The sequence below is a fragment of the Bufo bufo genome, chromosome 11 (genome assembly GCF_905171765.1).
Source record: "Bufo bufo chromosome 11, aBufBuf1.1, whole genome shotgun sequence".
In the NCBI taxonomy this organism is placed as follows: domain Eukaryota; kingdom Metazoa; phylum Chordata; class Amphibia; order Anura; family Bufonidae; genus Bufo; species Bufo bufo.
In genome coordinates this window covers 52756918-52773279 of record NC_053399.1, presented here as the reverse complement: position 1 = coordinate 52773279, position 16362 = coordinate 52756918, and the positions used below count along the sequence as shown (strand labels likewise).

General features: G+C 43.6%; 1 protein-coding gene across 1 annotated transcript in view; it reads left to right on the top strand.

Annotated features, from left to right (window-relative positions):
• The first annotated feature begins 522 nt into the window (after positions 1–522).
• CDIN1 (CDAN1 interacting nuclease 1) overlaps positions 523–16362 on the top strand; it is a 367051-nt gene continuing 351211 nt past the window's right edge. Inside the window, exons 1-2 of the mRNA XM_040412470.1 lie at positions 523–653; positions 9938–10105. Coding sequence (XP_040268404.1) covers positions 10005–10105 — 101 coding nt within the window. The 5' untranslated portion in view covers positions 523–653; positions 9938–10004. The remainder of the gene's footprint in view (positions 654–9937; positions 10106–16362) is intronic.

Genomic DNA, 16362 nt, shown 5'->3' with positions numbered 1-16362 from the left:
CATAGCTACTATAAAGGGGGCACATCTGGGCATAGATGTCCACCTTGTATATTATTTATTTGATGCAATTTGGATTTTAGAAATTTCTACATTCAGATAATTTTTCCCTATTGTGTAAAAGAAAACGATTGAGTGTGTAATGTGCAGGACAATGGATCTTTCACACGATGAGCCATGAGGGCTCCATGGGTGGATATAGTTGTGTTTGGGTGGAGTTAAAGGTGTGGCCTAAAAATACTGTCCCTCTTTGCAATTTTCAAAAGTTGGGAAGTATGTGTCCCTCCCCCCCTCTTTTTCTTTAATTTCCACTTATCCTTCTCTTCCTGCTCCTTCCCCCATTACTGTTTTTCTATGTGTCCTTCCTAATATCTTCTCCCCCGTTCTTCTTTTTTTTTTTTTCCCTTTTCCTTTCTCACTCTATAGTCTACTTTCAGTATCCTTTTACATGACATTTCCACATTCACGCGCCATTGCCAGTCTCCAATATGGCCGCCGCATGCACTCGTCCTTAGTGCACATGCCCAGGACATACCCACAATCCCTCAGCACGTCAGCTCTGTGTAAACTCCCAGGACTCCTCGCGCAGGAGCAGTACCACTCCTGGACGCACACCAGTGACGTCACAGCTACAAATACACGCTGCCTCCGCTCAGGTATTTATTCCAGGGCTCGTGCCTCCGCCATTGTGCTGCTAGCGGCCGCTCTCCCCCTGAGGGCACGCCTGTGGTCAGTGGTCACCTGCTCCAGGGCTGGTGGTCGCTTTTGCCATAACAGCAGATATTATGTGATTCTGCGGCGATGTATTATTGTTATTAGTGTTTGTTTTTTCAATGTTTTCTCTGCTTTATTTGTGTCTGTGCTGCTGAAGGTCTTAGGACAGAAACGTCCGATTTCTGGCAATTCCGCATCTTCTTGTGTCCGGACTATATGCACCAATAAAGCTTTTTGTGCCGCGGTACTATGTGTATGATATTGAGTACCAGTCCCCTGGCCACCACATAGCAGGACGGCTGCTTTGTCCTGTTCACACAGTGCGTTTTCTTCTTACACAGGTTCTGATGGTCTCTTTCAGACGGCTTCACCTCCAGTGTGTACATGTCCTGTTCATGTGGTGATCACCAGCAGAGGACCTACCTGTCCATCACATGACCAGAACTTAAAGGGGTATTCCAGTTCTTGCAGGGAGGTCCGGCGGTGATCAGGCCAATTTTCATCATAAATGCCGGCTTTCGGCTGGACACAGTCTCTTGCCTGGCTGACTGTCGGCGTTCGCGCCGGATCTCAGATGTGATGTGAACGCAGTCTTATTTGTTTAACCCCTTCAAGACCAAGCCAGTTTTCATCATCAGGACCAAGCCGCATTTTGCAAATCTGACATGTTTCACTTTATGTGGTAATAACTCTGGAACGCTTTTACTTATATTAGCGATTCTGAGATTGCTTTCTTGTACTTCATGTTAGTGGTAAATTTGAGTCAATATGTTTCACCTTTATTTATAAAAAAATTCCAAAAATAGCGAAAAATTCACCATTTTTGAAATTTGAATGTCTCTGCTTTTAAAGCAGATAGTAATACCTCTTAAAATAGTTGTTACTGTACATTCCCCATATGTCTACTTTGTTGGCATCATTATTTTTTTTAGGACATTAGAAGGCTTAGAAGTTTAGAAGCAATTCTTAAAATTTTTAAGAAAATTTCCAAAACCCACTTTTTAAGGACCAGTTCAGGTCTGAAGTCACTTTGTGGGGCTTATATAGTAGAAACCACTCATAAACGACCCTTTTTAGAAACTACACCTCTCAAGGTTTTTCAAAACTGATTTTACAAACTTTGTTAACCCTTTAGGTGTTTCACAAGAATGGAGGTGAAATTTTAAAATGTAACTTTTTTGCAGATTTTCCATTTTAATCTATTTTTCCCTGTAAATCAGCAAGGTTTAACAGCCAAAGAAAACTCTATGTATTAGGCCTCTTTCACACGGCCGTTTTTTTTTCCCGTTTACTGGCCGTTTTTTGCGGTCCGTATACGGAACCATTGATTTCAATGGGTCCGCAAAAAAAACGGAATGTACTCCGTATGCATTCCGTTTCCGTTTTTCCGTTCCGTTTTAACATAGAACATGTCCTATATTTGGCCGCAAATCACGTTCCGTGGCTCCATTAAAGTCTATGGGTCCGCAAAAAAACGGAATGCATACGGAAGTGCATCCGTATGTCTTCCGTATCCGTTCCGTTTTTTGCGGATACATCTATTGAAAATGTTATGCCCAGCCCAATTTTTTCTATGAAATTACTGTATTTGCCATACGGAAAAACGGAACGGAAACGGAAACAAAAAACGGAACAACGGATCCGTTTAAAACGGACCGCAAAACACTGAAAAAGCCATACGGTCGTGTGCAATAGGCCTTACCCTGATTCTGCAATTTACAGAAACACCCCATATGTGGTCGTAAACTGCTGTACGGGTACACGGCAGGATGCAGAGGGAAAGGAGCGCCATATGGGTTTTGAAGGGCAGATTTCACTGGGATAATTTTAAGCTGCCATGTCACATTTGAAGACCCCCTTATGCACCCCTAGAGTAGAAACTCCAAAAAAGTGTCCCCATTTTGTAAACTACCGAATGAGTTGACAGTTTTTTTGATACTATTTTGGGGTACGTATGATTTTTGATTGCTCGATATTATGCTTTTGTGAGGCAAGGTAAACAAAAAATGGCTGTTACGGCACAGTTTTATTTTTTCTCCTGACAGGATAGATCATGTGTTGCTTTTATAGAGCAGATTGATACGGATGCGACAATACCAAATATGTGTATTTTTTGTTTCAGTTTTACATAATAAAGGATTTTTGAAAACAAAAATAATGTTTTTGTGTCTTCATTTACTGAAAGCTACATTTCTTTTATTTTTCTGCCAATCGTCTTGTGCAGGGGCTCTTTTTTTGCAGGAAGAGCTGACATTTTTATTGGTACTATTTTTGGGTATATATGATTTTTTGATAATTCAATATGACACTTTTGGGTCAAGGTGACCAAAAAATTGCTATTTTGGCACAGTTTATTTTTTATTTTTTTTAACAGTGTTAGGACGCATGCACACGACCGTAGGACCTCCGAGACATATGGTCCGTGAGTGGGCCATATGTCCCGGAGCGGCATACATCGTGCACACGGGAGCGCACAGCATCATAGGTTACTGTGATGCTGTGCGCATCGGGCCGCCCGTGGACTATTTTTTTTTTATTATTTGGGCGATTGTCTTATGTAGGCTCTTATTTTTTTGCGGAAGAGATGACGTTTGGTACTCTTTTGGGTTGCATATGACTTTTTGATCGCTTGGTATTACAGTTTTTGTGATGAAAGGTAACAGAAAAGTGCATTTTTTGCACAGTTTTTATGGTCCTATAATATTTTTATAGAGCAAGTCATTACGGACGTGGAGATACCCTATATGTCTACTTATTTATTTATTTCAGTTTTACACTCTAAAAGCATTTTTGAAGGGAAAAATAAAGTTTTAGTGCCTCCATTTTCTGAAAGCCATATTGTTTTTAATTTTTGGACGATTATCTTAGTTAGGATCTCATTTTTTGCGGGAAGAGATGACGGTTTGATACCATTTTGGGGTGTGTATGACTTTTTGATCACTTGGTATTGGGCCCCTTTCACACAAGCGAGTATTCCGCTCTGGTGCAATGTGTGACGTGAACGCATTACAACTGCACTTAATCCGGACCCATTCGTTTCAATGGGGCTGTGTAGATGAGCATTGTTTTTCATGCATCACTTCTGCGTTGTGTGAAAATCGCAGCATGTTCAATATTCAGCGTTTTTCACGCAACGCCAGCCCCATGGAAGAGAAATGGGCCTGCGTGAAAATCGCATTGCATCCGCAAGCAATTGCGGATGCAATGCAATTTTCACGGATGGTTGCTAAGGAGATGATAAATAGGGATGAGGTCCATTCACTTTATTATTTTCCATTATAACATGGTTACTCATCTCATCCACTTGATCGGGCAGCCGTTATAGTCTTCTTTCTTCTCCTTGCAGGACCTGCAAAAGGACCTGTGCTGACGTCACCGCGCTCACCACGTGGTGAGCGCGGTGACGTCAGCACAGGTCCTTTTGCAGGTCCTGCAAGGAGAAGAAAGAAGACGATAACGGCTGCCCGATCAAGTGGATGAGGTGAGTAATTTTTTTATTATTTTTTAACCCTCAAGGGAAATTTTAAATAGCATTCTGTATTAAAGTATGCTATTATTTTCTATTATAGCCATGTTATATTGGAAAATAAAAAAATCTACAGAACACCAAACCCAAATCCGTCGGGGTTCGGGTCTGGGTACCACATTCAGTGTTTTATTATGAGCGTGCAAAACGCATTAAAACGCTTTGCACTCGCTTGGGAAAAACAAAACAACGGAACGCAATCGCAGACGAAATTGCGTGCCTACTCGTGCGGGTTTGCCGCAATGCACTTTTGCAACACATCCGGCCCTCACCACTACGCTCGTGTGAAAGAGGCCTTAAAAGCAGTCTGTCACCACAATTTGCCCTTATAGACCACTTACATAGCACTATAGCACAACTATAGATCAGTCAAATGGTACCTTTGTCTTTTTGTTTGGATGTTCACCAGGGGCAAAAACTCGGTTTTATTCATATGTAAATGAGGGCTCTAAGTGCCCAGGGGCGGCGTTCGGGCTCTAAGTGCCCAGGCCGCTCTGCCTTCTTCTCACATAACCCCTCCCCAGCCTGTTGCTTGGCCCGCCTTGTAAGCCTCTTACGTCATCCAGTGTACTGGCCGATATCCCGCCCGCGCATGCGCACTGTGATGACCATTTTGGGCAGCAGCATCATTCCATGCAGTGCGCATGCGCGGGAGGGATGTCGGCCAGTACACTGGATGACGTAAGAGGCTTACAGGGCGGGCCAAGCAACAGGCTGGGGAGGGGTTATGTGAGAAGAAGGCAGAGCGGCCTGGGCACTTAGAGCCCGAACGCCGCCCCTGGGCACTTAGAGCCCGAACGCCGCCCCTGGGCACTTAGAGCCCGAACGCCGCCCCTGGGCACTTAGAGCCCGAACGCCGCCCCTGGGCACTTAGAGCCCGAACGCCGCCCCTGGGCACTTAGAGCCCGAACGCCGCCCCTGGGCACTTAGAGCCCGAACGCCGCCCCTGGGCACTTAGAGCCCGAACGCCGCCCCTGGGCACTTAGAGCCCGAACGCCGCCCCTGGGCACTTAGAGCCGAACGCCGCCCCTGGGCACTTAGAGCCCGAACGCCGCCCCTGGGCACTTAGAGCCCGAACGCCGCCCCTGGGCACTTAGAGCCCGAACGCCGCCCCTGGGCACTTAGAGCCCGAACGCCGCCCCTGGGCACTTAGAGCCCGAACGCCGCCCCTGGGCACTTAGAGCCCGAACGCCGCCCCTGGGCACTTAGAGCCCGAACGCCGCCCCTGGGCACTTAGAGCCCGAACGCCGCCCCTGGGCACTTAGAGCCCGAACGCCGCCCCTGGGCACTTAGAGCCCTCATTTACATATGAATAAAACTCAGTTTTTGCCCCTGGTGAACATCCAAACAAAAAGACAAAGGTACCATTTGACTGATCTATAGTTATGCTACAGCGCTATGTAAGTGGTCTATAAGGGCAAATTGTGATGACAGACTCCCTTTAAACTTTTTGTGATGAATGTGACAAAAAATGGCCTTCACTGGAGGGGATGGATCATGTGATAGGGGGCTTTTTTTTTTTTTTTTTTACTTGAAACTTTTTTTTTTATTATAAAAAAAAACCAAACTTTTTTTTACTTTTTATATTTGTCCCACTGTGGGACTTCACCTTTTCAGGGTTTGATCCCTGTTTCAATTAAGTACAATACATTCTATATTGTACTGAATTGAACTGTCAGCATCTTGTGCAGTAAGAGGCTGACATTTGCCTAGGAGACCCAGCCCTCTGGCTGGATCTCCTGGGCTTCCGTAGCTGGCAGGGGCTGCCATGGCAACCATCAGCCCCCTGTCAGCGCAGCGTGGGGGGCCGATGGAGTCAGAGGGAGCTTGCTCCCTCTGTAATCCCCGCACGTGCCGCTGTCAGCGGCATGTGAAAGAGTTAATCCACCGGCATCACCGCATACATCGATGCCGGGGGATGTAACAGCCGGGCCCGTGCTGCGGATTGGGTGGGTACAGCTCCTGCACCCGCCCAATTGCATCACGTACATGCACGTGAGGATGCGGCAAGAAGGGGGTTAAATAATAGGAAATCATAAAACTTTTTAATATACATGCATTTAAAATTCTGCATACATACCTTTGTGGTATCAGGAGGTTGACCCCTATATGCAGAAGAATGGTATAGCCCATGTATCAGTCCTGTGTAATGTAGCCATCAGTCATGTGACACACTTTACACCCCGACATTCAGTAAGACATAGAGGACACATTCATGTGATAAGTAATAGGTCTAGTGGTGGAGTCATGATTTTATTGTGGTTATTGCAGTAACTATATCATTATGTGCCTGTTTGTTGGTAATTCGTAAAATGGTTGCGTGTCTCTAAGTGATGTCCTGTTTTGTGTAAAAAAACAACAACACACACACTCCTAGATCTGCTTGTACACTGACAGACATGATGAGGTGCTGCTGTAGGTAGGAATGCTGTATATACTACACATGTTGTGCTCCCCAGTACACTACTCTTCACCTGGTAGATACCTGGGCAGGTCACACGATACTTGACGGCTGACATGACTAGAGCTATGTTTAGTCCTATCTAGTTCTCCTATGGATGCAGTTTACAGGACTAAAAAGGACTGTACCATTTTTTTCTATAGGGATAGGCAACTGCACGGATATAGTAAAGGTCTACTAACAAAATTTTATATAGATATATTAGAAAAGTATATTAGTATAGTATATTAAAAAAATGTCCCATACATACCCTATTGTCTTAAGAAATAAATGTAATCACTTAACACCAGAATACTACTTAAAAAAAAGGTTTACTGTCAACAAGCAGAGATCTAGAACATCTAGTTAATGCACTTTTCATTCTAAAGGAATAGATGTCATACAGATTTGGGGCTCATGCACATGACCGTGGTTTTGGTCCACACTCGATCTGCATTTTTTGGGGATCAGATGCGGAGCCATTCACTTTAATGGGGCTGCTCCGCGGCACGCAAAAAAATATAAAAATAGAACATGTCCTTTTCTTGTACATTTTACAGACAAGGATACGACATTTCTGTAGAGGGTAGGACGTTCCATTCAGCAAAATGCGGAACACAATGGACCGCAAAAACAGAAATGACCATGTACATGAGCCCTTAAAGGAGCTACCTCAATAACTGGAGTCTGTCAGCAGGAAATTCACTGGTAAACCAGGCACAATGTCTTGTAGGGGACTTTTGTCTGTGGTGCCACTGCGGGTGAACAGCACATTTTACTTTCACTGTGAACACTGAGAAAGAAAAGACTGACCCTGAGGTTTGCGGCTTTAGCCTCATTCAGCGGAGCTAATCTGTATTTGAACACCACACCAAAGAGGGATATGTTCTTTCTTGACCCAGTTTGGATATCTGCTGTGTGCACGCGCCCTATGCGCTTATGTACACAACAGAGGGCTATGTTTGGCCTCCAGCATGGAGCTGTAAATCCTCTGTGCACTGCCATGCAGGCTGCAATAGACTCTGTGTGTACAGAGATATTTTTTTAACTTGAATTCATTTGAGAATAAATAGGCTTAAACAGGCTAAGTGAATAAATATATTTATGTGATAAAAAACATACAGAGTAGTAAAAGTGCGGTAAATAACAATCACTGGCATGCAACACAATAGGGGTAAACTCCTGTCGCTATGTCGTAGCATATGTTCGACATCCTATGGTGATGCAAGAGAGAGATAGAAGATGGTATAACTAAAGGGGACATAACCAATTAGTACTTAATTAAGTAGGTAAAATACCTGTACAACACAGATATTCTCCTATAGAAGCCATGCCCTACCTCCGATGGAGCAGGGCCCGGTTTATGAACAATTCATATAGAGTAAGACTGTAACAAACAACCTGTATATAACTCCAGTATCATTGAGTACAGTAGAGGGACATATGGGAGCCCTATTGCAAAACAGGGCTGTGTGCATGAGCCCTAAGACTAAGCACCTGAAGTGTTACAAGCTTATCATATTACAATTTTTTGCCTCTGAGCAATAATGTCTATTTGCATGTACAGTATGGACATATTTAAGATTCGATGAGGAATGTGGAAAATGTAATGTTGAGTGTTCAGGATTGCGGAATAGCGGCCCATAGCCATGCCCGTGACTAGAAGGAGCATGTCCGTTCTCCGTGCATCTGCAGCTTTAAGGCTGAGTTCACATCAGCGTTCAGCCTTTCCGTTCCGTTATAGGAGCAGGAGAACGGAAAGGACAGATTCGGCACATAACTGAGCCGAACAGAGCCTACGGCCCCATAGACCATAATGGGGTCCATTAGGTTTCTGCTCAGAGGAAAATTTTTGAAGAAGAGACAAAAGTTGTGCGTGCAGGACTCTGAATCCGTACTTTCCGTTCTTCTGCTTCTATAACGGAGCAGGAGGATGGAAAGGCTGAACGCTGATGTGCACTCAGCCTAAGCTGCCGCTCCGCAATCCTCAGCGCTGCCTCCCGTTGATATGAATGGGAGGCAGAAAGTAGGCGGCTGCTGCTGCTGGGTTTTTTATGAAAATTTGGCGCTGCTGTCCATGTCAAATTCTGCTGTAAAACCTAGTGTGTGAACGGACCTTAAGTGAAATTGTCTCAGACTCCTGCAGAGCTGGCCATATTCAGTCCTTCCTGCTCTTCTCCCACAAACTGGCGTAAAAAAAATCACAATTTCTGTCAAAATCTGCACTACGTCTCATTTATGCTCTGTATGACATTTGAGAAATTTGATGTCCACTTTCACCTCTTTAATCTCTAGCTCTAAAAGTTAGTCCTTGTGAACGGTGCGATTACAGCAGGATGTGCAGTATGGTTGGAAGTCCTGGACGGCTTTGTCTTGCACCTTTTTCTACAATACAGAGTCATTTGGATCTTCCTGTGATTTGTGTGTCTTCTAGATGCCACGTATTATGGGCTCTAAGTGAATTTCTCCTTTAACTGGTAAAAATCTGATTCTCTTTGAATTTACTTTGCTGGGAATGGACAAAATCCAGCTAATGTTACTAATGTGCTTACAAATTACAGCCGGTGTCTAATCCTGACATTTCTTTTTATTCATCCTCGCTGAAATCATATCTTCTCTAATGGCTTCTCCAGATCTATAAATGCTGCTTCCTACGTTATGTTACACATATGGGCAAAGTCAATTAGATGAGCAGTTTTTCTTCTTTAAACTGCATGAAACTTTGTCACACAGAAGATAGCAGTAAAAGTGAGAACGAATGGCCCAGATATCAAAGATGCCAAGGGAATGCCCTGTGTGAGACTGGCTGCCATTTGTATGAATATTCTGCTAATCCTTTCCAGAAGAACTGGAATGACTAGAGAATCTGGACCATTATCTGGACCATTATTTTGTGTTTGGTAAAAGTAAATTTCCACCATTTTTCATCTTACTCGGTCCAGATTTCTTTCTTTATTTTACAAATTTGTGAGCCCCTTTTTCTGTTCCAGAGCTCTTTATCCCCTACAGTAGTGTTATATGATAACATTCTGCCACCACTAGGGGGAGCTTACTGCATACTGTGTATACAGCTAGCTCCTAAGCTTCCCCAACTGGTGGCAGAATGTTTCCATTTAGTGTACCTATGTGGTTGTAGCACTGGCTGGTATATATAAATTACTCAACACACATTACTGAACCTAAAACCGACGTAGTGTTTATTGGGGGTCATTTGCTGTAAGATAAAGCCTAGAAATAATCAGTTGCTGTTTGTTTTGCAGGGATGCTATAAAGGTTGACCGCTACCCTTGCTTCTTTTGACTAAAGCTGAACCGGTTTAGCGCAGAGATGAAGCTGAGTAAAGCGCAATACGATGAAGTCGCCCGCTTCATTACTAGACTGAAGCCCACAAGGCAATGCATGAGGCATCTGAAGGAGAGGTTCCCCCAGTAAGTCGGGCTTATGCCCTTTATTTTCTGTATCAGTAAATCCTCAAAGGTGTATGGAGCTTTAGAAAAATATTCTGTCAATGCTCCTCAACCATGTCCTGGGATGTCACGGTTAATACAATGCCGCATTTAAGAGCTTAGACACAGGGGGCTCCCTCTATTCTGTGATTGGACCTCCTGCAGTGAATTAGTGGGGTTTTGATCATTATGAAGGTTACCAGGCCTGCCATAGTAAACTGCCTATTAAGCCCTGACTAAAATAGTATTCTATAGCAGTTTATGGTATGCAGTAAGTGTTCAAAGAATCTCTCGTTCAAGAAGTAAAATTACATTTAAAAAAAAATACCCCCCCCCAAAATTATAAAAAATTCAAATCACCCCTTTTCCCAACTGTACATATAGAAATGAACTATAAATAATAAGCATAATTGATATTTTTTTCAGACTCTCAACTTATTTACTTCCTACATTACAGGAACTTTTCTTCTTTCTGCTCTGTTTTTATCTATGTCACAAACTAAGAATGATCTTGGTTAGAGTCTTTTCTAGGTCAACACCATATGACGGACACTTGGCCCCTAGATCAGCGCCATATGACTGGCACTTGGCTCCTAGATCAGTGCCATATGACACTTGGCAACTAGATCAGCACCATATGACATATGGCTCCTTGGTCAGCACCATATGACTGACACTTGGCTCCTAGATCAGCACGATGAGGTTGACACTTGGCTCCTAGATCAGCGCCATATGACACTTGGCTCCTAGGTCAGCACCATATGACACTTGGCTCCTAGGTCAGCACCATATGACACTTGGCTCCTAGGTCAGCACCATATGACACTTGGCTCCTAGGTCAGCACCATATGACACTTGGCTCCTTGGTCAGCACCATATGACTGGCACTTGGCTCCTAGGTCAGCACCATATGACACTTGGCTCCTAGGTCAGCACCATATGACACTTGGCTCCTTGGTCAGCACCATATGACTGGCACTTGGCTCCTAGATCAGCACGATGAGGTTGACACTTGGCTCCTAGATCAGCGCCATATGACACTTGGCTCCTAGGTCAGCGCCATATGACACTTGGCTCCTAGGTCAGCGCCATATGACACTTGGCTCCTAGGTCAGCGCCATATGACACTTGGCTCCTAGGTCAGCACCATATGACACTTGGCTCCTAGGTCAGCACCATATGACACTTGGCTCCTAGGTCAGCACCATATGACACTTGGCTCCTTGGTCAGCACCATATGACTGGCACTTGGCTCCTAGGTCAGCGCCATATGACACTTTGCTCCTTGGTCAGCACCATATGATGGACACTTGGCTCCTAGGTCAGCACCATAGGACTGACACTTGGCTCCTAGGTCAGCGCCATATAGCACCATAACTGCCTCACAAACCTTCCAGGGCAGGAGCGCTGCACTGCAAAATAATGTTGAACCCTGAGCAGGGTGGATTTGATTTAAATCAAAATTATTTAAATCACGATTTAAATCACTAGTCAGTAAGGCTTGATTTAAATCATAGTTTTCTACATAAAGACTAATTCTTGCTGGTATAACTTATAATATGCAAGTAGATGAAGATTTTTAGAATAACAAATTTTCATATTAGTTTGATTTAGGTTGATTCTGCATTCATAGGTTTGTAGAAGTTAGGATTAAGGTATTTTTCTCAACTCTGTTCATGTTATAACATTTTTGCTGTGAAGAAGAGGCATGTGATCTCTGCTGAGTCAAATTCAGTTTTGAGAACTGCAAAAGTAAACCAAGCATCTGTGATAATATCTTGTAGGCAGAGAAACTGCCCAATAATCTTACAAAAACCTCTGGAAGAGCATGACATTGTGAATGGATTAATGGAATTTATTTACCAAAAAAAATTACACATATAGAAACATGGAATGTGTCGGCAGATAAGAACCATTTGGCCCATCTAGTCTGCCCAATATACTGAATACTATGGATAGCCCCTGGCCCTATCTTATATGAAGGATGGCCTTATGCCCTATGCTTAAACTCCTCCACTGTATTTGCAGCTACCACTTCTGCAGGAAGGCTATTCCATGCATCCACTACTCTCTCAGTAAAGTAATACTTCCTGATATTACTTTTAAACCTTTGCCCCTCTAATTTAAAACTATGTCCTCTTGTAGCAGTTTTTCTTCTTTTAAATATTCTCTCCTCTTTTACCTTGTTGATTCCCTTTATGTATTTAAAAGTTTCTATCATATCCCCTCTGTCTCGTCTTTCTTCCAAGCTATACATATTAAGGTCCTTTAACCTTTCCTGGTAAGTTTTATCCTGCAATCCATGTACCAGTTTAGTAGCTCTTCTCTGAACTCTCTCCATAGTATCAATATCCTTCTGGAGATATGGTCTCCAGTACTGAGTACAATACTCCAGATGAGGTCTCACTAGTGCTCTGTAGAGCGGCATGAGCACCTCGCTCTTTCTACTGGTAATGCCTCTCCCTATACACCCAAGCATTCTGCTAGCATTTCCTGCTGCTCTATGACATTGTCTGCCTACCTTTAAGTCTTCTGAAATAATGACCCCTAAATCCCTTTCCTCAGATACTGAGGTTAGGACTGTATCACTGATTTTATATTCTGCTCTTGGGTTTGTACGCCCCAGGTGCATTATCTTGCACTTATCAACATTACATTTTAGTTGCCATATTTTTGACCATTCCTCTAGTTTTCCTAAATCTATATATTTTCCTCAAAAATCATTTTATATAAAAAAAAATCTGATTTAAATCAAAAAAATCATTGATTTTTATCCACCCTGACCCTGAGAGTATTTACATAATATGGTGTATGAATTGATGGTAGTGACCCATGGCACACGGCCAGTCCCGCTATTACAGATGGCACATTTTCACCTCTGTTCTTTCATTTTTCATGAGTAATTCTGTGTAAATGCAGGTAACATTTAATTTGGGTCTCTTCAATAAAAGGGTAACAGTACTGTGCTGTTCATGCGGTCGTTGTGATGAGATGCAAGGTGGTGTCACACACAGTCCTTTTTTTATCATGTTTGTGGACCTTTGCATTTTTTGTTATGTTTTTTTTCCTGTCATTTTGTGCTGCATTCTTTTGGTAAAAGAACATTATTAGTGTACTATTATTATTAATTTACAAACATGCATTTTTTATGAGTGTTTAAACTAAAATTGCTGCAAAAAGCTACAAAATGCCACAAAAAAACTGAAAAAAAACCCCACTTAACGCTGACATATATATGTTTTTTAACCAAAACAATGCACACTTCATGACCACTACACGGTGGATAGAACCTCTTTACTTCCTGCTCCATTCACTGTATAGTTCCAGCGTTGGCAGCTGCCCAAAACAGTTGATTGGTGAAGGTGGCGGGTGTCAGGCCTCTGATTACATATTGATGGCCCATCTGGAGGATAGGTCATTCAAGAAGCTTGGAATACCCATTTAAGAGGTATGCACACAGCCATGTTTTTCTTCAGTATGCTACCCATTTTTTTTTTTTACGAATAGCAAACTGACCTACACATTTGTGTGGTTCCATGTGTCCAATCTGTAGATCCCATCACAGGTCCTAATTCTAAACATACTTGTGGATGAGAAGAGCCTTTCTAGTGGTGGGGTGAGAAAATACTTGGATGCTTACAGGTCTGCTTTTTGTGAACTGAAAATACAACCATGTGTATGAGGCCTGAGTGTGGTTCTTGACCGAGGGCAAAAACTTAATGAATCTCAAGGAGAATATATTCATGCTTGGGAGATTTGTTCTAGAAGTTTCGGTGACTGTCCTATTCATTTGATAGGGGCTTAGAGGAATGCACGTGATTGCTGCCAGAAAATCCCATACAAATGAATGGAAAATTTTCATCTACAAATCTGCTGCTTGAGAAAATACCCTTAGGCTCTATTCACACAGTGGATTTTGAAGCACAGTGGTTTCTGCTGTGGGCGGTCATTTCAGACGCCACGGACCTGCTGGTGGCTTAGCGCCACTGAATGAAGCTTAGCTGCGGCTTCAATGGGGGGCTTTCCACACACCGCACCAGGAATAGACCCACCAAGAAGATGTGACGGCTGGCTATGAACTGCAACGCTGCCTCCTATTGAAAACACCACACGACCGCTGCCAGAATTTTGGCGTGGTGTCCGTGCCAAAATTCCAGGGGCAAAATCCACCCCATGAACAGCCCCTTAGGATTCTGTCACACACAAATTTGGTGTCTATTTTTTTTTTTTGCTAAAAAAAAAGTCTGCAACAATGCATGCTTTCTTTCATGTTATATGACTTTTTTTTATATATTTTTTTTACAATAGTTTTTTTCCCCTATTGAAAAGAGTATAGGAAAACACCAGAACATGCTGCGATAAAAAGAAAAAGACATAAAAAATGAAATACCAAAGTAAATAAAAAATGCTGCCAAAATGCTTTTTATAGACTTATAGCAAACATCTGGAGTTGACACAGCAAAAAAGCATCTAATTAAACTTTGCAAACTAAATTTTGCAAATTAAACTTTAATCTAATGAAACTTTCCAGCAAACACTATAGCTGTCCGCACACTTCCCTTCCTCAGTGTAAATGGGGACCAACATCACCAAAGCAAAGACACTAGTCTTTTCTGCTGCTGTTTTGGGTGCAGGTTCCCTTTAAATGGGATGGAATCCTTGTTTCAGTGGATTTTGGTAGGTGGTACAGTAAACAGCACATTGCTACTGCCCGCAGTAGTAAGTGGTTTCAGTCTGACTGCTGCTAAAGGAAAAATGGCATTTTATTCTATAGCGTTGCTGGGGTTAACAGTGATGCTTTGGATTGTCTTCTTCTCATGCAGATTGCACCCAGTGGCTAGTGATTATGTGGAGGTGGCCCCTCTCTGGCAGCGCCCAGCCGCTATAAAACCGATGGGTTATGTGCTCCGTGATAATCTCCGAGTTGCAGAGTGAAACTCTTCTCTGTTCTGCTGCCAGGAGGATGTTGGCACGGGCCGAGATTGTGTTTGCTCATCCAGAGTATTTGAGGAGGAAGCTAATATCGTGTAGCATTAGCTTGCACTTCAGGGTCCATTTAGCTAAGCTGGCAAACGGGCCAAGCCCATACCAGTAACTAAAAGGTACATGAGGGAGTCAGTGTGGTTTTCCTGGCATAACAGGCTGCTTGGTTGTAATTATCAAATTGGGAGCTATTCACTCAGCTAACAGTCTGGATGTGATGTGAAGGGAGGAGAATGATGGCATCCCCTCTATGTGCGGGCGCTAAGAACTTAAAGAACTGCGATGTAATACGGACTGATTAACTCATCTGCAAAATCACTTTACAGACTTTTCCATTTTAAGATTTTCTTTGCAGTCTAAGGGCTCGTGCACACGACCGTCGCCTGTTTTGTGTTCTGCAAATCGTGCATCCTCAAAACACAGATACCGGATGTGTACGTTCCGCATTTTGACGGCCTATAATAGAACAGTCCTATCCTTTTCTGTCATGCGGACAAGAATAGGACATGTTCTATATTTTTACGGATGCGGACAGCACACAGTGAGCTGTCCGCATCTTTTCCGGTCACAGTGAAATGAATGGGTCGGCATCCTACCCACAAAAAATGTGGATTGGATGCAGAGAAAAAATACGTTCGTGTGCATGAGCCCTAATTCTTATGACTTCACATTTCCCCCTTAAGAGGTTATCGGCTATAAATATTTTCCCCGGCGCCTCCACAACGGCACTCCAGGAGGGTGTCCCCGCCTCCCCAGGACAGGAAACAACGTAGAAGCTCAAGTTTAAAAGGCCCCCTCCCCTTACCTGCTTCAGTTTTGTTGTTTCCTGTCCTCGGGATCGCGTGGAAGCCGCTCCTGCTACGGCGGGGGTTCATTGCGCACGGCCTGGAGATTTACCCCATCCGGGAGGGCCGTGCAGAGGTCGGGGTTTGACTGACTGCCCTGTACCTTAGGCGTAAATCCGTCTAAGAAGGCAGCCACGGGCCTCCGTTCCTTAACCTACTGCAGGAACGAGGGATCACACGCGCATGCGCGCGCACAGGCGGAAGTTAAACTTGCCAGTCCTTGGCGTCACTTCCGGTGGCGTGTGACGTCAGAGGACTGGCGGATATAGAGCTGGAAGCGAGGACTTCGGCGTCCTGCTTCACTCGATGAGATGTCGGCTCCTTTGGAAGCTCCTGAGACCTGTAAGCCTGTGGATCCTGCCACCCAGAGCCCGGTAAGCCTCCTTCCCGTGTGTTATTGACCCTGTTTGG